The sequence below is a fragment of the Oncorhynchus mykiss genome, chromosome 5, assembly GCF_057628025.1.
Source record: "Oncorhynchus mykiss isolate SJ-2025 chromosome 5, ASM5762802v1, whole genome shotgun sequence".
NCBI classification, from domain to species: domain Eukaryota; kingdom Metazoa; phylum Chordata; class Actinopteri; order Salmoniformes; family Salmonidae; genus Oncorhynchus; species Oncorhynchus mykiss.
The window spans coordinates 45,008,244-45,030,660 of record NC_143026.1 but is presented as its reverse complement, the minus strand read 5'-3'; the positions used below and the strand labels follow the sequence as shown (position 1 = coordinate 45,030,660).

At 43.4% G+C, this 22,417-nt stretch overlaps 1 protein-coding gene and 1 long non-coding RNA gene across 3 annotated transcripts in view; one reads left to right on the top strand and one right to left on the bottom strand.

Moving 5' to 3' along the window:
- Positions 1-22,417, bottom strand: part of itga1 (integrin subunit alpha 1) — a 73,620-nt gene that overhangs the window by 31,257 nt on the left and 19,946 nt on the right. For both annotated transcript variants that reach the window (XM_036977634.2, XM_036977635.2), the window contains exon 2: positions 3,137-3,257. In XM_036977634.2, the coding sequence (XP_036833529.2) occupies positions 3,137-3,257 (121 nt within the window). The remainder of the gene's footprint in view (positions 1-3,136; positions 3,258-22,417) is intronic.
- Positions 1,877-4,457, top strand: LOC118964612 (uncharacterized). The gene is made up of 3 exons (XR_005051745.2): positions 1,877-2,065; positions 3,849-3,933; positions 4,138-4,457. It is a non-coding gene; the product is annotated as an uncharacterized LOC118964612 (long non-coding RNA).

The window sequence follows — 22,417 nt, the reverse complement described above, 5'->3', positions numbered from 1 at the left end:
CCATAAAGTGGTACGCCAGTATGGATATCGGAACATATAGCCCTCGTCACTCGTTACACAATGGTATCTGTGTATAAGTGAGAGTAACTGGGCCTATAGGAGCCTTATCTACACAAGAAAGCTGTGGGATCGTTCATCGTTCCTCATCACAGTTGCTCCTGCTGATTGGGAAGGACTAAATCACCGTAACTGATCCCATATGAGCTTAACAAGCCCATTCCAGCTGAATGTATGGGGATAGTGAGCTAGTTAGTTAGGGGCCAGGGTCACACTGTAAGGGACTCCAGTAGAGAACTATACAGACCGGCTGTCTCTCTGTCTGAGGTGGACTGTTCATTTCTCTAAATGAGGCAGATGTAGTTTACTAGCATGTAACAAAAAGGGGGATAGCGAGCTAGTTATTTAGGGGCCGGGATCACACTGTATGAGCCTCTAGTGGCGTAGTGTAGGGACCGGCTGTCTCTCTGTCTGTGGGGGACTGTACCTTTCTCTAAAGGGAGGCAGACTGAGTTAACTAGCATGTAAAAATGTGCTCCTTCACCAATTAAAAGAGGGCCCACAGACGTGTGGTTTCACAGTGCCTTTACTGGCAGACTGGGTGCATACTCTGGTGGGTTGTTTCCACTTAACAGGCGGCGGGAGGAGGGGGGGGGGGCTCTTTATGAGATGGTGTTAAGCTGCAGGCCTAACTGATACACTTGGAGGGATGGAGGGAGGGACTCTTTATTTGAGCCAGTGTCTTGACCACAGGACTACACTCTTAGAAAAAAAAGGTGCTAAGTAGAACCATACAGGGTTCTTCAGTTTGTCCCCATTGGGGAACCCTTTTTGTGCTGGGCAGAACCCTTTGCAGAGGGTTCGACATAGAACCATCTATGAATGGTTCCACCAGCCTTATTAGTCTAATTATTATTATTATTATTACATTATTCTTTTCAATTATGTTCTGATTGAATCTCTTCAGTTTTTGTTGGAAAGGAATATATTGAACAAAAATATAAATGCAATATGCAACAATTTCAAAGATTTTACCGAGTTACAGTTCATGTAAGGAAATCAGTCAATTGAAATGAATTAATTAGGCCCTAATCTATGGATTCCACATGACTGGGCAGGGGCGCAGCCTTGGGTGGGCATAGGCCCACCCAGACTGGCCCACCCACTGGGGAGCAAGGCCCAGTCAATCAGAATTAGGTTTTAATACATACAGAAATACTCTTCAGTGTAATCAGCTATCCGGATGGCTGGCCTCAGACAATCTGGTGAAGAAGCCAGATGTGGAGGTCCTGAGCTGGCATGGTTACACATGGTCGTACTGCCAAGTTCTCTAAAACGACATTGGAGGCGGCTTATGATAGAGAAATGAACTTTCAATTCTCTGGCAACAGCTCTGGTGGACATTCCTGCAGTCAGCATGCCAATTGCACGCACCCACAAAACTTGTGTGACAAGTTTGCACATTTTAGAGTGGCCTTTTATTGTCTGCAGTACAAGGTGCACCTGTGTAGTGATCATGCTGTTTAATCAGCTTCTTGATATGCCACACCTGTCAGGTCGATGGATTATCTTGCCAATTGAGAAATGCTCATTAACAGGGATGTAAACACATTTGTACAAAAACATTTGAGAGAAATAAGCTTTTTGTGTGTATGGAACATTTCTGGGAAATGTTATTTCAGCTCATGAAATCATGCGACCAACACTTTACATGTTGCGTTTATATTTTTGTTTAGTATAGCTAGCTAAATCAACCATTAGCCACGCCATCAGAAGCTAAATAGAAGGCCTCCGCCATTCCACTGTATTAGGGCAGAACTTTGGAGTGACAGTGGAATCAACCAATCACTTTGTGTCAAGTATGGGTAGATGCAGCCCAATATGGCGACAGGAGTATGAGCGGGTTTGTCGGAAGGAGTGGGTGTATGGAAAGCAAATCAGCTAATTGAGCAGATTTGTTGCCGCTCAAGAACGTTTTGAGTGGCTGATTGGGCTGACGAGTCGATAAGCCGGCGACCAGTGCACCGGTCTGCCTGCCGAATTGAAGTGCTTTATACGGAGTATCACGGTAGTAGTAGTTGTACATTTCGATTGGGAAATGCTTAGACTAATGGTTGTGTAAGCAATGTGGTTATGGTTGTTGGTAGCATTATCCGTGTTGGTGCCTATGTCTCCCCTTATTAATAGTGAGCGTGCAACTTTCAAACAACCACCCCCACTCTTCCCTACCAGCGAACCAAGGAAATTCTGACGAGCGCGACAAGGGTTTAGGATGTTTTTCAACGAAAGTAAAGAACAGTAATGTTACGAGTAAAGTAGGAAGCGCAGGTTAATAGGCGATAAGATATTCATGTTTGGCGAAAGGAGCGTACGTACGGCATTTGGCCTGGCGAAGTGGTTTTATATGCTGATTAAACGGAAGCTGTTTAAGCTGTATGATTTCCTCTGCTGGTCCCGAGAAGAAATGACGAGTACAAATTGTCCGAGACCGAGTCAAGGCCGAGTAAAAATGTATCCGACACTCGAGACCCAAGTATTATATGGTTCTATGCAGAACCCTTCTTGACTTCCAAAGAATATTCAAAAGAACCCTTCCTTCCAAAAACGGTTCTTATGTAAAGGGTTCTAGATAAAACCATGTGCCTTACAAATAAAAAACAATTTGTTGTGATTTTGGTAAAGATGTTTGAAAATAGTAGAAACAGTCAACATTACAGGGAGGGACCCATGAGTCATGTAATGCAGTCAGTATTTTAAGATATCTCAATGTTGAAGTTGTCTTGTTAACAGGAAACCAAGCTACTGTCAGGGTTGGGGTCAATTCCATTTAAATTCCAGTCAATTCAGAAAGTGACCAATTCCAATTTGAAATGCTACCAATTGAAAATCATTGAAGAGAATTGGAATTTGAATGCCATTAAAAGTCCAAAAATGGATGTAGCAACTGATTGCCCCTTAAATACTTTGAGCATTTCATTGAGCCTGCCTCGAGTGCCAGATGGGCAGAGTTTGCTTTTTACACCTTTGGGACTATTCCATTGGTTCCATCAAGATAAATCAAGGGCAGCTTAAGTATTTCAAAGAAAACTATCACTATGTGAACCCGGGGCTTGGTGGATGATAACATGAGTTGACTCACCATTTCCCTTCACTGTTCTCAAACTGCTGGACTGAGTATCCAAACATGTCCTCCAGCGAACCATGGAAATTCAGCCCATTCTTGTCATCCACGTTAAAGGAGAACACACACGGTAGCAACGCTGCAAGAAGATTAAACTGGTGTTACTACAGAGCAATCAAACATGTCTCATTGGAGAAAAGATTTAAACTTTTAACAAGCTTTTAACAAGTATAATGTTAATAAATTGTGTCATTTTGTAAAACAAAATATTGCAGTATCAACGAGTTCGTTCATATTTACAGAGAAGTTATTGGCAAGCAGAAAAATAAGATATGCATAAATAGTTATACAATATGTTTCAGGAAACAAACAAGAAGCAATAAAAAGCCAGTTGCACAAATACAAACTGTTTACTTTCCCCACTTTTTTTTAATATAACTTTTGTTTTATAAAACGTGTTCCATGGGTTAACTTTTTTTTATTATTGTATATTGTTGCTATGGCGATACAAATGTAATGTTTGTCGTGCAAATAAAGCATTGTGCATTGAATTGTTTAGAATACAAAAGGTGCTAGGGATGGGAGTCAAATATGGAAATCATAACCCTATCTACTGTACAGAGAGTGCCCTTCCAGTGTCAAAAGAAGCCAGAGCAATGTCATCATAAGAGAATAATGTCTGTCAGAGACCCCCTCTACCTCCATTGACCATTAACATCTGACTTTCTAGGACCCTCAAACTCAACTCTGGATGTCGAAGCCAGTTCCACTGCATTTTTTCCCCCATTGGAACCGATTTAGAACAAGGACACCAGGTGGGTGCAATTAACAGGTAGACCAGCAGGATCCGGACCCCATAGGGCACGAGTTGAATACCCCTTGCTCTAGCACAATGACTTCTTCTCCAGACCCCATCCTCAGTCTGCTGAGATCCTGAACTAAAATACATAGTCGCTAAATATCTAAATGTAGACCTCAACGACATCTCATTGCCTTTTCATTTTTTGTGAATTTCACAGTGTCACGACTTCTGCCGAAGTCGGTTCCTCTCCTTGTTCGGGCGGTGTTCGGCGGTCGACGTCACCGGCCTTCTAGCCATCACCGATCCATTTTTCTTGTTCCATTTGTTTTGTCTTGTCTTCACTCACCTGGTTTCAATTCCCTAATTACATGTTGTATATTTTCCCTCTGTTTTCCCCCCCATGTCCTTGTCGGGAATTGTTTATTGTAAGTACGTGTGCTTTCTGTGACTGATGCGAGATGAGTTTTGTGCCCATGTGTTTTGTTATTTTTGTATGCCGGTAGTGATGTACATTAAACGGCTCCGGCTATTAACCAAGTTCTGCTCTCCTGCGTTTGACTTCCCTGCCACCAGTTACGCACCCTTGACACAGAGTATTGTATTAAATTCCCGGATTTGTGAGGGAGACTTTAGGATTAGCATCTCACTGCAACGTGGGCCAAGAAACAGGTTAGTAGGGGTGACGAAACACGAAGACCAAACACAGTAACTCACAGAGGACACTTGTCCTCTAATGAGTATGATTGAACATCCCACAGCCAAACATCCCAATAACATACTGTAGTAGCCTACAGTATATGGAGATCAGATGTGGGAGTATACTACGCTTGGAGTTGGACACAGACACATGCAGGAAGCCTTCCCAGCAAACCCAGGAACATTCCCTGGACATTAGTTGAAATTCCCATTATGTTCTAGTTAGGGTTTTATCTATCATTAAGATAACGTCCCAAAACATTCAAATAATGTTTTTCATGACAAAATGTTTTTATCCTTTCAGAAAGCGTTTCAAATTAAATATTCTTGGAAAGTTCTCAACATTCACTAATATGTTGTGCAACGTCTGTAACAACCACCACAGAACATTTCCCTATGATTCTTATTAGGTTTCCAGGTAATGTAATAACACAATATCCTAGCAATGGTTTTAGAACATACTGCCGCAAAAGAAAATGTGGGAGCAATAGGAATGGTTCTGAGAAAACATTACAGCAATGTTCTCCTAATGTTCCCACAACCTTGAAATATTTGGGGAATCTTTAAAGAACAGACCAAATGTGTTCTGGGAACGTTCTTGCAACATCAGGTGAATGTTTTATACAAACATTATATAATCACCAGCACAACTGGACAGTTTTTATGTTATTAGAACTTTTTGGGGCAACCTAATGAATGTTCTGGGAACATTCACAGAACCCATTTTGGTTTGCTGGGTTAGTCCATGATGTATTTGTAACAGACAAACAGAAGCAAACAGAGGAATCAGTGTACTGTACAGCACTCTACTCTAGTGGGTGTCGCAGAGCAGACATGGTTAATATGAATGGTTCATGTGCAACCAGTTAGTCACAGGCTTTCCTTACAAAGCTCACGGTATGTACTGTAAGTGTTCCCATTCCCAGGCCACTCTCCAGTTCCAGTGCTTCATCTACTTTGGTGGCGCACATTCTGTCCAACAGGCCTTTTATAGGGGCCTCTTAATTAAACATATTAAGTGGTCTGTACACTGCAGCCACTCAGACACCATGGCCCTTCCTCCAAAACGAGTCATTCTCGTTGCACCACCTCTTCTCTTTCCTGATTGTGAATGCTCCCAACTCCCTGAGACCAAACGAGACGTGGTTGCTCATCGGTCTCCGTTTTTCTTTGCATCATCACCACCACCACCTCTGTCCTGAGTTTGAGTGGTTATCTTAGGGAGCAACTTTGTTTGAGAAGGAGCTGTACTTTGCACCAGCTTTGTTCTGTCCTGAGTCTATCCTGTCATTCAGTATGTTGCGGACAGGACACCAGACAGGACATGGATGGTCATCAGTCTTGGTTTTCTTTGCATCACCTCTGTGAATACAGTACATCCCTATGACACGACTGGACACGGTTGGTCTTATAATCAGGCTCCGTTTTCTTGGCATCACCTCTGTCCCAGTCTCACAAAACCAGACTTCCTCCCTTACTGTAGCTCGGAAGCAAGTCGGTTCCGTATGCAATTAGCCTGGGGACGAGGAGAACAGTTTGAATGGCCCTGCCTGTAGTCATCATGGATGTGGATGTTCATCAGTCTCTGTTTTGCTAGAGACCTGTTCTTTGCACCACCCCTGTCTGACCTGAATGCCCCTGTGAACATCAGCACGGATATTATGGCTGGTCATCATCGGTCTCTGTTGTCTTTGGGAGTAGACGTTTTATTTGGGGGGTATGAGATGATTTGGGAGCTGGATACACATGATGAGCTTCCTCTGCAATCTCCGATGTGGCTTGTAAACAACAGACTTTGGCGGCATCCCAAATGACACCCTATTCCCTACATGGTGCCCTACTTTTGAGAAGGGCCCATAGGACTCTAGTCAAAAGTATTTCACTACATAGGGAATAGGGTGCCATTTGGGACGCAGAAAATGTGTGTTGTTTACAAGCCACATCGGAGACTGCAGAGGAATCCAGCTCCCAAATCGTCGGGCCAAAGACGGCCAAAAGGCACAGATATACCCTGAAGTGGCTCCCAGAATAACCAATCTCATATCCATCGTCTCTGGACACTGAGCACAGGATGGAGGAGTAAGTCATTTACACATCCCATAATCAAATAAGACACGGGATGCAGGTTACACGGTGATAGGGCCTAACAGCCTAGTGCCACCCCCCAAGCTCACAAACAGATCTTCACCAAATGAAAGACGTGTGGTGGATAACATGTTGGATAACATTTGAGGACGTTTGTGGACAACAATGCTCTTGATTGAGTAAAAGCTTTAAAAGGTAGAAGACACGCAGGCTGGGACGTAACTACTTAAGAGGCCCCCGAAGTCCGGGCCCTCGGTCATTTTAAAATAAACAAATGTATGTTGTACACAATAAAGAAAGTCAATTACGGGTCAACATCTAAATAATTCTCCCAGGTTGGATCAAAGCTCAGAACGCTTATACTCTTGATCTGACTGAGTTCTAATCGTGCATGCCTCTTTGCGAATAATTGGAATCATGAACAATGGTTTGTTCGTTATGTTCGCCTGCATCCCCCAGATTTGCCTCCCGGATTTGCCTTTTTACAAGCACATTCAAACGGCTAACTCAACCTCTCGCGACACAGGCCGAGGGCCTGAGACGTGAAACGAACTACCCCAGCTCGGACTCGGCTCAAGTAGGCAACTAGAGACGCTGTTGACAGTGTGTTTGCGAGATGCCAGACTAAAGGCCATTTTTAAAACCATCCCATGATCCTGACTTGTCTACCAGCATAGGTTAGTACAGTGGTTCCCAAACGTGGGGTTGGGGCCCCATGTGTCGTCCCGTAAGAAAACCTATACTAATCTTATCAAACAAGTTAGCAATGGGGAAAAAAACATGTTTCAATATGAACAGCTTTCCCCTATAGGCCTCCATTAAAATGCATTCAAAATGCAAAAAATACAATTATAAACATTGTTCGTCTTACCTCGATCGCCCACCGGAGTTTATAGTTTGCCCATTACCCACCTTTTTTTACCACTACATCACTGATATTAATACAGAATCGTAAGTAATACTCTAACATTTCACGTGAATGTAATAATACAATCATCTGTGTGCGGAGCTTGATTAGTAATGCCTAGGAATACAAATGTGAGCGCTATGTGATTTGAGAAAAGTTGATTGATTTGATTTGAGAAAAAATGATTTTATGCAATTCATCATTACAACTGACTGAACAGCTACAGCTAATAGGCAATGTATTTGTAGATCGACTGAGGTGAATGAACCTACAGCAGCCAAGATGATAGTGGCTGGGGTTATTTTTGCTTGTTTTTGATCTTCTCCAAATATCATTTGTAAGTTTTTTTTTTTATTATTGTTTAGTAATAAAGTAAAGGAGCTTCAACTTTTTTTAATTATGAGAGGGAAATAACACCAAAGAGTGCCTTCCGATTGAACTAAAGTTATTAAACTCGTGCAAAAGCTCTACACATTGATTTAACTATGTGAATGCTATATTTACAGATATCATGGCACCGCCAACAACTGCTGCTGAGTTGAAATTCTTGAAACAAGTGTGGTCCAAACTTGTTAAACGAATGTCAATCAGCACCGCTAACGGCATTGATGTAAAAACTTTACTTAGTTTAAAATTGACTTAGTTGTTTTCTTACTTAGGGACAGTGAACGTCAATAAACATTTAAAAAAACAACTGCTTCATTGGCAAATACAATTTTTTTTCAGCAAACATAATATCTATGTTTCTTAGACCTATGTTTCTTATTTCATGGGGAGGTTTATATCTTAATTTGAAAAGGTACACAGATGACATGGTAAAATATGTTGTTCTGTCAACCCTGTTATCTAAGTGTCAACCCTGTTACGGGCTAACTAAATGTGTACTGAAATGAATGCACAATTATTACATTTACAATTCGTGTTAGTCTCAATGTGTAGAAAATAATGAGAACATCATTCATGCCAACAATTTGACATATAAATTGCAAACTACATTAGGTATCATTGTAAAATGTGGGTTAACATTATCTTTGTTATTTTATACATTTTTTATTTAACCTTTAATTAACGAGGCAAGTCAGTTAAGAACAAATTCTTATTTACAATGACGGCCAGTGGGTTAACTGCCTTGTTCAGGGGCAGAACGACAGATTTTTACCTTGTCAGCTCGGAGATTTGATCTAGCAACCTTTTGGTTACTAGTCCAACTCTCTAACCACTAGGCTCGCTGACGCACAAATATGTGAGTTTATTTGTACAAGGGATAAGGGATTTAGCTCAAACATGCTTTTAAATAATAGTTAGGCAGTTACATACTTAGGAAAGTATGGATTAAATAACAAAAAAAACTCAGCAGTCTACACACAATACGCCATAATGACAAAGTGAAAGTTTTTAGAAGTTTTTGCAAATTTATTAAATAAAAAAAACAGAAATACCTTATTTACGTAAGTATTCAGACTCTTTGCTATGAGACTCGAAATTGAGCTCAGGTTTCCATTGATCATCCTCCACAACTTCAATGGCGTCCACTTGTGGTAAATTCAATTGATTGGACATGATTTGGAAAAACACACACCCAAGAAGACTAGATGCTGTAGTCGCTGCCAAAGGTGCTTCTACAAAGTACTGAGTAAAGGGTCTGAGTACTTATGTAAATGTGATTTCAGTTTTTTAATTTGTAATACATTTGTAAATATTTCTGTATAATGTTTTTGCTTTGTCATTATGGGGTATTGTGTGTACTGTAGATTGATGTAGAAATACATTTTAAATTCATTTTAGAGTAAGGCTGTAACGTAACAACATGTGGAAAAAGTCAAGAGGGTGGTGGGCCATGTTATAACTGATCCTATATCAGCATCTGACATTTGACCCTCCCAGGTAGTTCTCTCTGGTCACCAAATCAGTTCAGGCTAGCGATGAGGTGTGCCTTGATAATTAGATAAAACTTATTCTAAATCAGTCGTCTGGCAGAGGTGCTGCTGGTCCACTCCAACATATGGAGCAGTCAAACTTTTCAATGTCTGGCATTTCACCCTCCTAAGCAGCTGATGGTCACTAACTCAGTTCAGGCTAAGAAAGACTGATGTGATAAAAACTGATACTAAATCAGTTGGCTCGTGTTTGACCCATCCGACCAGTGGAAAGGATTCAGATACGTCAGCAGCACACTGCTCTGCTCTTTAATGAGATGGATTCCGTCTCAGCCGGACTCTGTTCCATTTGTTGGCATGGAGTGGCTTCAACCTCTGCTGCGCTCACTATGTTGTCAGCAATTCATCTATTTGCTTAGTCACTGTTTGATGGTTATGTAATTAAGCTACAAAGTCATCTCTACTCATAGATGTGGCTATTTATCTATAGGCCCTCGTCAATCTCTAAGTAAAGTAATTGGGTGTGTGTGTAGGTTGTACTATCCGTTTTAATATGCAATGAAGACTGGGCTGAGTAAACATAAGCTGACTCCTGTGGGTCAAGTCAAGTGTTAGCTGGAATGTGTGTAGGCAGAGGATGCTGTACATTAAACATGGACAACAATGGAAACCATACCGTAACATAATGCCTCAATTGAATGTCAATTGAAACCTCTCAGATTGACTTATTCATTCAATTGGGACTATTCCCATTCATTCACTGTGTGTGGATGTAAATGTATATCGAGTCCACAGAGATGCCTTCCATATCCGATTCCATATTGGAACTGGAACTTCCAGATGTATTCCTTTGAGCGCCGATTTTTATTGGTCCGAAACAAGGAATAGGAATACAAGTCGCCGCCCCCGGAATGACATAATACTCCCTGCCGGTTGTCAAGGCTTTCATCCCAGAATCCCCCCTCCAATCAGGGGGACCGGGGTCGACTCCAAACTCCCCATCCATCCCCAATTATGTTCTATCACACACCCACACCCTATTCCAAACCCACATCCAAACATTCACAACAGATGCATGCTCAAAAAGTGCTGATCAGCGGAGCTAACTTACAGCACACAGCTGGGCCCTAGGCAGTCTAAAGGGAGCTGTGCTTGAATAGACATTTCACGGAGAGACTAAAAATACATCCCCCTCGTGATGTTACAGGGTTCACATCCTCTATCTCCCCATAGGCAACCTAAAGCAAATAGTCATGAGTGTAATTTGAGAGAGTCAGTGGGCAGCAAGGTTTGTGAGTAAACGGTCCATGGTCCACAATAAAATGTCGACGGTAAATTGATTTATAAACCATACCCATACTGTAGCAGATCGTCCCATATGTGGTGCCAATGTGTAGACGATAAAACAATATACTGCATAAGCTTTGTTATCTCTGCGTGTACAATGTTGCAGTGGGCTTATCGAGGTTTGGCGGACAACATGGGATGAGGGAAAGAGAAGAACAGTTATAATTTCTGCGTGGCGATGGCAGATGAAGGGGATTACATGTAAATAAACAATAACTAACTAACGTACTTATTCTTTATCCTTTTATTGAATGATATAGTAACGTTTTACAAGCCGTTTTTGATTTCATACCTTGCCCATTTTTATGGTCCATTTCAACAAGCCTCAGAGCAATAACAACCCACTTGGGATGCACTAAGCTGTTTCCTTTCCCTGCTAGACTGAAATACGTTGTAATGATCTGTACAACACACTGCATGATGCTCTGTTCTACACAGTAACACTGCTAAGTATAGCATATAGACAGACAATGGGACGAATTCTCTCAGAAGAGAGTGTATCAGAAGGCATCGGATGTCCAGCTTCTGCCCTGATACTCGATATGGAAATGTCAGGGCTTTCTCACATGATAGAGAGAGGAGAGAGGGAGAGAGAACCCCCAAATCCTCCTGGGCTAACAGGAATCTTTCACAGCAGCCCTGATCTCGGCTCAGGACATTATCCAGCTCACTTCCCAACGCTGAAATTGAATTGGAAACGGATGTGCCGAAGGAGAATGAGAAGATACATACACACACACACACACACACACACACAAAACGCCACTTGGGATGCACTACGTAAGACCTTCAAACAGGTCAACATTCACAAGGCCGCAGGGCCAGACGGATTACCAGGACTTGTACTCCGAGCATGCGCTGACCAACTGGGAAGTGTCTTCACTGACATTTTCAAACTGTCCCGGACTGAGTCTGTAATACCAGCCTGTTTCAAGCAGACCACCACAGTCCCTCTGCACCAAGAGCACTAAGGTAACCTCTCTGAATGACTACCGACCCGTAGCACTCACGTCTGTAGCCATGAAGTGCTTTGAAAGGCTGGTCAAGGCCCACATCAACAACATTATCCCAGAAACCCTAGACCCACTCCAATTTGCATACCGGCCCAACAGATCCACAGATGATGCAATCTCCATTGCACTCCACACCGCCCTTTCCCACCTGGACAAAAGGAACACCTATGTGAGAATGCTATTCATTGACTACAGCTCAGAGTTCAACACCATAGTGCCCTCAAAGCTCATCACTAAGCTAAGGACCCTGGGACTAAACACCTCCCTCCGCAACTGGATCCTGAACTTTCTGACGGGCCGCCCCCAAGTGGTAAGGGGAGGTAACAACACAGCCGCCATGCTGATCCTCAACACGGAGACCACTCAGAGGTGCGTGCTCAGTCCCCTCCTGTACTCACTGTCCACTCATGACTGCATGGCCAGGCATGACTCCAAAACCATTATTAAGTTTACCGATGACACAACAGTGGTAGCGCAACAGTGGTAACTTTGCCTGATCACCTCCAACGATGAGACAGCCTATAGGGAGGAGGTCAGAGACCTGGCCTTGTGGTGCCAGAATAAGAACTTTTCCCCCAACGCGATCAAAACAAAAGGAGATGATTGTGGACTACAGGAAAAGGAGGACCGAGCACACCACCATTCTCATTGACAGTTTACACACTGATTTGGTGAGTGAGTTTAATAGGAAGTGCATTGGAGATGGTACCCACTGTGACTATTAAAACCTACCCTAACCAGAAACAGTGGATAGATGGCGGCATTCGCGCAAAACTGAAAGAGCGAACCACCGCATTTAACCTTGGAAAGATGATTGAAAATATGGCTGAATATAAACAGTGTAGCTATTCCCTCCACAAGGCAATCAAACAAGCGAAATGTCGGTATAGAGACAAAGTGTAGTCGCAATTCAACAGGCTCATACACGAGACCTATGTGGCAGGGTCTGCAGGCAATTACAGACTACAAAAAGAAAACCAGCCATGTCACGGACACAGACGTCTTGCTTCCAGACAAACTAAACACCTTCTTTGCCCGCTTTGAGGATAATACAGTGTAACCGACGCGGCCCGCTACCAAGGACTGCGGGCCTCTCCTCTCCTTCTCCGTGGCAGACGTGAGTAAGACATTTAAACATGTTAACCCTAGCCGCATCCTCGGAGCATGCGCAGACCAGCTGGCTGATGTGCCATTACATGGGCTTGCTCCTACCTATCTCTCTGATTTGGTCCTGCTGTACATACCTACACGTATGCTACGGTCACAAAACGCAGGCCTCCTAATTGTCCCTAGAATTTCTAAGCAAACAGCTGGAGTCAGGGCTTTCTCCTATAGAGCTCCATTTTTATGGAATGGTCTGCCTACCCATGTGAGAGACGCAAACTTGGTCTCAACCTTTAAGTCTTTACTTAAAAAAAATAAAACATTTAGAGTGTGGATCAGCTTAATATTGCGGAAAGAATGTTGCTTCCAATGTAATTGTCTGCATCATTTCCAATCCCCCATATTTTTTCGGTAAATATATACAGTGGGGCAAAAAAGTATTTAGTCAGCCACCAATTGTGTAAGTTCTCCCACTTAAAAGGATGAGAGAGGCCTGTAATTTTCATCATATGTACACTTCAACTATGACAGACAAAACAAAGAAAAAAAATGCAGAAAATCACATTGTAGGATTTTTAATGAATTTATTTGCAAATGATGGTGGAAAATAAGTATTTGGTCACCTACAAACAAGTAAGATTTCTGGTTCTCACAGACCTGTAAATTCTTCTTTAAGAGGCTCCTCTGTCCTCCACTCGTTACCTGTATTAATGGCACCTGTTTGAACTTGTTATCAGTATATAAGACACCTGTCCACAAACTCAAACAGTCACACTCCAAACTCCATTATGGCCAAGACCAAAGAGCTGTCAAAGGACACCAGAAACAAAATTGTAGACCTGCACCAGGCTGGGAAGACTGAATCTGCAATAGGTAAGCAGCTTGGTTTGAAGAAATCAACTGTGGGAGCAATTATTGGGAAATGGAAGACATACTGATAATCTCCCTCGATCTGGGGCTCCACGCAAGATCTCACCCTGTGGGGTCAAAATGATCACAAGAACGGTGAGCAAAAATCCCAGAACCACACGGTGGGACCTAGTGAATGACCTGCAGACAGCTGGGACCAAAGTAACAAAGCCTACCATCAGTAACACACTGCGCCGCCAGGGACTCAAATCCTGCAGTGCCAGACGTGCCCCCCTGCTTAAGCCAGTACATGTCCAGGCCCGTCTGAAGTTTGCTAGAGAGCATTTGGATGATCCAGAAGAAGATTGGGAGAATGTCATATGGTCAGATGAAACCAAAATATAACTTTTTGGTAAAAACTTGTTGTGTTTGGAGGACAAATAATGCTGAGTTGCATCCAAAGAACACCATACCTACTGTGAAGCATGGGGGTGGAATTTTCTGGATTTTATTTTCTTATTTTGTCTGTCATAGTTGAAGTGATGATGAAAATTACAGGCCTCTCTCATCTTTTTAAGTGGGAGAACTTGCACAATTGGTGGCTGACTAAATACTTTTTTGCCCCACTGTATATCCATACACGCATGCATATATATACACATATATACATACACATACTTATATAGACATACATACTTTTTAAAGAATATACCTTTATTATTTTTCCCCGCAAACCCTTCCGCCGATCCCCCAATTGTAGTAAACTAATAAACACTTCTGCTTCTACCTTCAATCCATACATACTCATCTCTTCAGTGGGTCATATGATTGAGTGTAGTCTGGCCCAGGAGTGTGAAGGTGAACGGAAAGGCTCTAGAGCAACGAACCGCCCTTGCTGTCTCTGCCTGGCCGGTTCCCCTCTTTCCGCTGGGATTCTCTGCCTCTAACCCTATTACAGGGGCTGAGTCACTGGCTTACTAGGGCTCTTTCATACCGTCCCTAGGAGGGGTGCGTCACTTGAGTGGGTTGAGTCACTGATGTGATCTTCCTGTCTGGCTTGGCGCCCCCCCTTGGGTTGTGCCGTGGCGGAGAACTTTGTGGGCTATACTCGGCCTTGTCTCAGGATGGTAAATTGGTGGTTGAAGATATCCCTCTAGTGGTGTGGGGGCTGTGCTTTGGCAAAGTGGGTGGGGTTGTATCTTTCCTGTTTGGCCCTGTCCGGGGGTGTCCTCGGATGGAGCCACAGTGTCTCTTGAGCCCTCGTGTCTCAACCTCCAGTATTTATGCTGCAGTAAGTTAATGTGTCGGGGGGCTAGGGTCAGTTTGTTATATCTGGAGTACTTCTCCTGTCCTATCTGGTGTCCTGTGTGAATTTAAAGTATGCTCTCTCTAATTCTCTCTTTCTCTCTTTCTTTCTCTCTCTTGGAGGACCTGAGCCCTAGGACCATGCCTCAGGACTACCTGACATGATGACTCCTTGCTGTCCCCAGTCCACCTGGCTGTGCTGCTGCTCCAGTTTCAACTGTTCTGCCTGTGATTATTATTATTTGACCATGCTGGTCATTTATGAACATTTGAACATCTTGGCCATGTTCTGTTACAATCTCCACCTGGCACAGCCAGAAGAGGACTGGCCACCCCACATAGCCTGGTTCCTCTCTAGGTTTCTTCCTAGGTTTTGGCCTTTCTAGGGAGTTTTTCCTAGCCACTGTGCTTCTACACCTGCATTGCTTGCTGTTTGGGGTTTTAGGCTGGGTTTCTGTACAGCACTTTGAGATATCAGCTGATGTACGAAGGGCTATACAAATAAATTTGATTTGATTTGATTTATCGACATATTCCATCGCTCCCTATCCCAGTCTGCTGTCCCCACATGCTTCAAGATGGCCACCATTGTTCCTGTACCGAAGAAGGAAAAGATAACTGAACTAAATTACTATTGCCCCGTAGCACTAACTTCTGTCATCATGAAGTGCTTTGAGAAACTAGTCAAGGATCATATCACCTCCACCTTACCTGCCACCCTAGACCCACTTCAGTTTGCATACTGCCCCAACAGGTCCACAGACGATGCAATCGCCATCACACTGCACAATGCCCTATCCCATCTGGACAAGAGGAATACCTACAGTATGTAAGAATGCCGTTCATTGACTACAGCTCAGCATTCACCACCATAGTACCCTCCAAGCTCATCATTAAGCTTGAGGCTCTGGGTCTCAATCCCGCCCTGTGCCCTGGACTTTCTGATGGGCCGCCCCCAGGTGGCCAGGTGGTGAAGGCAGGAAACAACATCTCCACTTCGATGATCCTCAACAATGGGGCCCCACAAGGGTGCGTGCTCAGCCCCCTCCTGTACTCCCTGTTCACCCATGACTGCGTGGCCATGCACGTCTCCAGCTCTATCATCAAGTTTGCAGATGACACAACAGTAGTGGGCTTGATTACCAACAACGACGAGACAGCCTACAGGGAGGAGGTGAGGGCACTCGGAATGTGGTGTCAGGAAAATAACTCAACGTCAACAAAGGAGATGATCGTGGACTTCAGGAAACAGCAGAGGGAGCAACCCCTCTATCCACTTTGACGGGACAGCAGTGGAGAAGGTGAAAAGTTTTAAGTTCCTCGGCGTACACATCACGAACAAACTGAAAAAGTCCACCCACAGAGACAGTGTGGTGAAGAAGGCGCTGTTCCAAGCCATCACAAACTTTTACAGATGCACAATTGAGAGCATCCTATTGGGCTGTACACCTACAGCACCTGATGTCACAGGAAGGCCAAAAAGATAACCAAGGACAACAAACACCCGAGCGAGCCACTGCCTTTTCACCCCGCTACCATCCAGATGGCGAGGTCAGCACAGGTGCATCAAAGCTGGGACAGAGACTGAAAAACAGCTTCTATCTCAAGGCCATCAGAGTGTTAAACAGCCATCACTAACACTCAGAGGCTGCTGCCTACATACAGACTCAAATCATTGGCCACTAAAATAAATGGATCACTAGTCACTTTAAATACTGCCACTTTAATAATGTTTACATATCTTACATTACTCATCTCATATGTATATACTGTATTTTATACCATCTATTGTATCTGGCCTATTCTGCTCGGTCATTGCTCACCCATATATTTACATGTGTATATTCTTATTCCGTCCCTTTAGATTTGTGTGTATTAGGTAGTTGTTGTTGAATTGATTACTTAGATATTAGATATTACTGCACTGTCGGAAACTAGAAGCACAAGAATTTCGCAACACTCGCATTAGCATCTGCCAGCCATGTGTATGTGACCAATCAAATTTGATTTGATTTGAGAGGCTGTAGTGGATCAAGTTGAGAGCTTCAAGTTCCTTGGCGTCCACATCACCAACAGGAGACTGAAAAGATTTGGCATGGGTCCTCAGATCCTCAAAAGTTCTACATCTGCACCATCGAGAGCATCCTGACTGGTTGCATCACTGCCTGGTATGGCAACTGCTTGGCCTCCAACCGCAAGACACTACAGAGGGTAGTGCATATGGCCCAGTACATCACTGGAGTCAAGCTTCTATACCAGGCGGTGTCAGAGGAAGGCCCTAAAAAGACTCCAGCCACCCTAGTCATAGATTGCTCTCTCTGCTACCGCACGGCAAGCCGTACCGGAGTGCCAAGACTAGATCCAAAATGCTTCTTAACAGCTTCTACCCTCAAGCCATAAGACTCCTGAACAGCTAATCAAATGGCTACCTAGACTATTTGCATTGCTACCCCCTCCCCCCGCCCCTTCTTTTACACTGCTGCTACTCTCTGTCTACTATCTATGCATAGTCACTTTAATAACTCTACCTACATGTACATATTACCTCAATTATCCTGACTAACCACGCACATTGTCCTTAAGAAAAACATCAAGCATCCATTGCTTGTTGCCCTCCTGGCCTAGATCAGAAGAATATTTAGTGGGGAAAAAAGCATGTCTTGGAGGAGAACAACATGGCAATACAGTGGAGGCTCTGTAAGAGCATTGCGTGTTGCCCTGCTATAGCTGAGGATTGTGGTTAATGTGAACGAGCTGCCCCGTGCAGCCTGCACATAATCTCAGTGTGATGCCAGGGTGATGGATGGGCCCTAACCTAGCCTGCTGGGGGGTGAGAGGATATAGGGTCTGGGCTGATCACTGCTCTGGTGCAGTCTGATGCACAGATGATGCAAGGCTGAAGCACACACAGAAACACACGGCCGGATGCTCAAAACGGATGCACAAAACATGCGTGCACCCACGCACACCCATGCGCACACACACTTTGTCACCACTCAGGGGTCTTGAGAATCTGCTGACTACTGCTGATCCTGACGTGTGTGTGTGTGTGTGTGTGTGTGTGTGTGTGTGTGTGTGTGTGTGTGTGTGTGTGTGTGTGTGTGTGTGTGTGTGTGTGCGTGTGTGCGCGTGTGTGCGTGTGTGCGTGCGCGTGTGTGTGTGTGTGTGTGGATGTGCGTGCAATGGTGGGGTGTTGATATGACATCTGGAACACCAGAGAAAATACCATGGACTGTGTTCTCTGTTTTCAAAGCATTGTGTTACAACGGATTACTTAGTTTAACACCATCAAGAGGCACACCAGAACAATTTTCCATAACCAAATAATTAAATTTCCATCAGAAGATTCCATAAGAATTCCATAAATACCACATGAAAACGACAAACACATTTGTTTTGCCCAGTATCCACCAGACTGGTGGATACAGTGTGTGTGTTGTCTTTTGAAGAGCTCGACTTTCCTCTGCGCTGGGCTGCTTATTTGTGAACCTAATGGCCCTGGCTGCTCTAACTGGTGTCTGGGCTCTCTTTAGCCTCTATTTAGCCTCTCTTTAGCCTCTCTTTAGCCTCTTTTCCCCACTGTTGTTGTTCATGTTGTTGTGTTAAAGTGAAGATAATGTAATCTACCCCCATCCACCTACTTCCTCGTTCCTCCTTCACCTCCTCCTCCCACCATCCTCCTCCCTCTTCTCACCCCAACAACCCTAGATCTCCTGCCCACCCCTTCCCCTCTCTCCCTCACCCCACTTCCCCTCTGCTCCTTCCTGATGCCCCACAACAACTGCACACGGCACACTGTCAGGTCACATGACGGAAAAATACTCTCCACTAAAGTTACCCATACCCATTGCAGACAGAAGATGTGGTGTATTATGTGTAAAAATAATGTAAGGCAATGTTTACACACAGCAAATTCTCCAGTGGTAAATAAAAAATGACAGTGTTAAATTAACACTGTGCTTAGTGCTGATGCTGTTACACTTTGTCAATGTTAGGGAATTAACACTTTGTGTTATGCAATACGTCATACAGCCTTTTTAACACTGGGAAGGGTATGTAGCTTGCACCACTGATCATATAGTATTTTAAAAGTTTTTTTTTTTTAAACAAAATCATGTTTATCATGATTGGATGATATTTGAAGGAAACCAAATGAAAGTATGATGACCAAAGTATGACAAATGACTGTTGCTTCTCCATTGATAAAGTTTGATCATAAAGTTACTGGTCCCCTACCCCATGTCACACACTTGGATTCATTATTAAGGGCTTGTTGCATTCGGCGCACGTGTCAAATACAATTTGATTTGATTTGATTTGATTGTTAAAGGGACAAGGCGACTTCACTTTCACACTCATTTTGTGTATGAGTCCGTGTGTGAAAGGGATATCAGAAACCTCTGCAGAATAAATCATCATCCTGCAATTATTGAAGTGAACGGAACAGAACGGTCATCTATCAGAAAACCTCAACAGGTACATCTTTAACACCTGGGACCTTGGGGTCGCTAGATGAGCTGACCCCGAAATGTGCCGTCACACCTGCTCCAGCCCCAGCAGAGAGTCCCGGCTGTTTTTGAAAACATTTTAATGGGCGAAACTTGGCTTTTTTCCCTATTATGTTTCATTCGATGGGGATTATTCCAACACAACACACCAGGAAGCTGAAACGCTACTGCCAGGAAGTAAGATGTTTTTCTCTCCCTCAAAACAAACCAGGGCAGCACAACAGGGCCAATCAAATAGAAATCATTGTTTTCTTGGTCAAGTTGAACACAGAGGCAAACTCAGGCAAGCCACATGATCTGATCAAAATTTTAAACAATTATGAAAATATGTAAATCATTATTTGAATATGTTGGTAACCCCAGTGGTGGGAAAAGTACCGAATTGTCATTCTTGAATAATAAAACCGTCCTTATATTAAGCAAACCAGACGGCACAATTTTCTTGTTCTTTTTAAATTGACGGATAACACATCATTTACAAACAAAGCATTTGTGTTTTCTGAGTCTGCCAGATCAAAGGCAGTGGGGAGGACAAGGGAAGTTCTCTTGATAAGTGCGTGCATTTAATCATTTTCTGTCCCTCTAAGCATTCAAAATGTAAGTACTTTTGGGTGTAAGGGAAAATGTACGGAGTAAAAAGTACATTATTTTATTTAGGAATGTAGTGAAGTAAAAGTAAAAGTTGCCAAAAATGTAAATAGCAAAGTAAAATACAGATACCCCAAAAAACTACTTAAGTAGTATTTTAAATATTTTTACTTAAGTACTTTACACCACTGGGTAACCCGTTATATAAAAGTGATAATGCTCTTGAAGCCGGTGTTTGGAGGATATATTGGCATCTGCTCGCTGTGTGTGTGTGTGTGTGTGTGTGTGTGTGTGTGTGTGTGTGTGGTTCATGTCAAACTTATGTGGATGTGGGTTTGTCAGATTGTTTGAAGTGGGTGAACCATGTCAATTGTGCCATAGTGTGTATTTATGTGAATTCCAGACAGACATTTCCTTCATTGCTGGGTTTGCGAAGCCCTTGTGACTACAGTACAGTGAAGTCAGATGATAATGTCTTCACATGGCCTTGGTCTGCACGCACTATCCATCTCTGAGGAACTTGAGTCTGCATGTCCAAGAGCCGTCTACACTGAACAAAAATATAAACACAACATGCAACAATTACAAAGATTTTACTGAGTTACAGTTCATATAAGGAAATCAGTCAATTGAAATAAATGAATAAGGCCTTATTCAATGGATTTCATGTGACTGGGAATACAGACATGCATCTGTTGTTCACAGATACCGTAATAAAAAAGGTAGAGTGCAGATCAGAAAACCAGTCAGTATCTGATGTGACTACAATGTGCCTCATACAGCGCGACATCTCCTTCGCATAGAGTTGATCAGGCTCTTGATTGTGGCTTGTGGAATGTTGTCCCACTCCTCTTCAATGGCTGTGAAAAGTCACTGGATATTGCCAGGAACTGGAACATGCTGTCGTACACGCGTAGATCCAGAGCATCCCAAACGTGCTCAATGGATGACATGTCTGGTAAGTATGCAGGCCATGGAAGAAATGGGACATTTTCAGCTTCCAGGAATTGTGTACAGATCCTTGCGACATGGAGCCATGCATTATCCTCCAGAAACATGAGGTGATGGCGGTGGATGAATGAGACGACAATGGGCCTCGGGATCTCTTCACGGTATCTCTGTGCATTCAATTTGCCATTGATAAAATGCAATTGTGTTCGTTGTTACGACTCTGGTGAGTATGACAAGCACGCAGATGTGCATCCCTGAGACAGTTTCTGACTGTTTTTGCAGAAATTCTTCTCCGGGAGTGCAAAACCACAGTTTCACCACCTGTCTGGGTGGACGGTCTCAGACAACCCTGCAGGTGAAGAAGTCGGATGTGGTGGTCCTGGGCTGGTGTGGATACACATGGTCTGCGGTTGTGAGGCCGGTTGGAAATACTGCCAATTTCTCTAAAATGACATTGGTAGAAAAGTTAACATTCAATTCTCTGGCAAAAGCACTGGTGGACATTCCCGCAGTCAGGATGTCCATTGCTTGCTCCCTCAAAACTTGAGACATCTGTGGCATTGTGTTGTGTGACAAAACTGCACATTTTAGAGTGGCATTTTATTGCCCCCAGCACAAGGTTCACTTGGGTAATGATCATGCTGTTTAATCATCTTCTTGATATGCCACATCTGTCAGGTGGATGGATTATCTTGACAAAGGATAAAATGCTCACTAACAGGGATGTAAACAAATCTGTGCACAACATTTTATGCAACATTTTTGTGCAAATGGAACATTTCTGGGATCTTTTAATTCAGCTCATGAAACATGATGAACACTTCACATGATGCATTTATATTTTTGGTCAGTATATATCCAAAGCCGAGGGGCGATGCGTTCTATGGAAAATAATGAACGCAGAGATCTTCCACACACGCTAGCGGAGCTGAGATTAGGAGCACACTCTTAAAGGGAGTGCTCCTAATATCAGCTTGTTACCTGTATAAAGGACACCTGTCCACAGAAGCAATCAATCAATCAGATTCCAAACTCTCTACCATGGCCAAGACCAAAGAGCTCTCCAAGGATGTCAGGGAATAGATTGTAGACCTACACAAGGCTGGAATGCGCTACAAGACCATCGCCAAGCAGCTTGGTGAGAAGGTGACAACAGTTGGTGCGATTATTCGCAAATGGAAGAAACACAAAAGAACTGTCAATCTCCCTCGGCCTGGGGCTCCATGCAAGATCTCACCTCGTGGAGTTTCAATTATCACGAGAACGG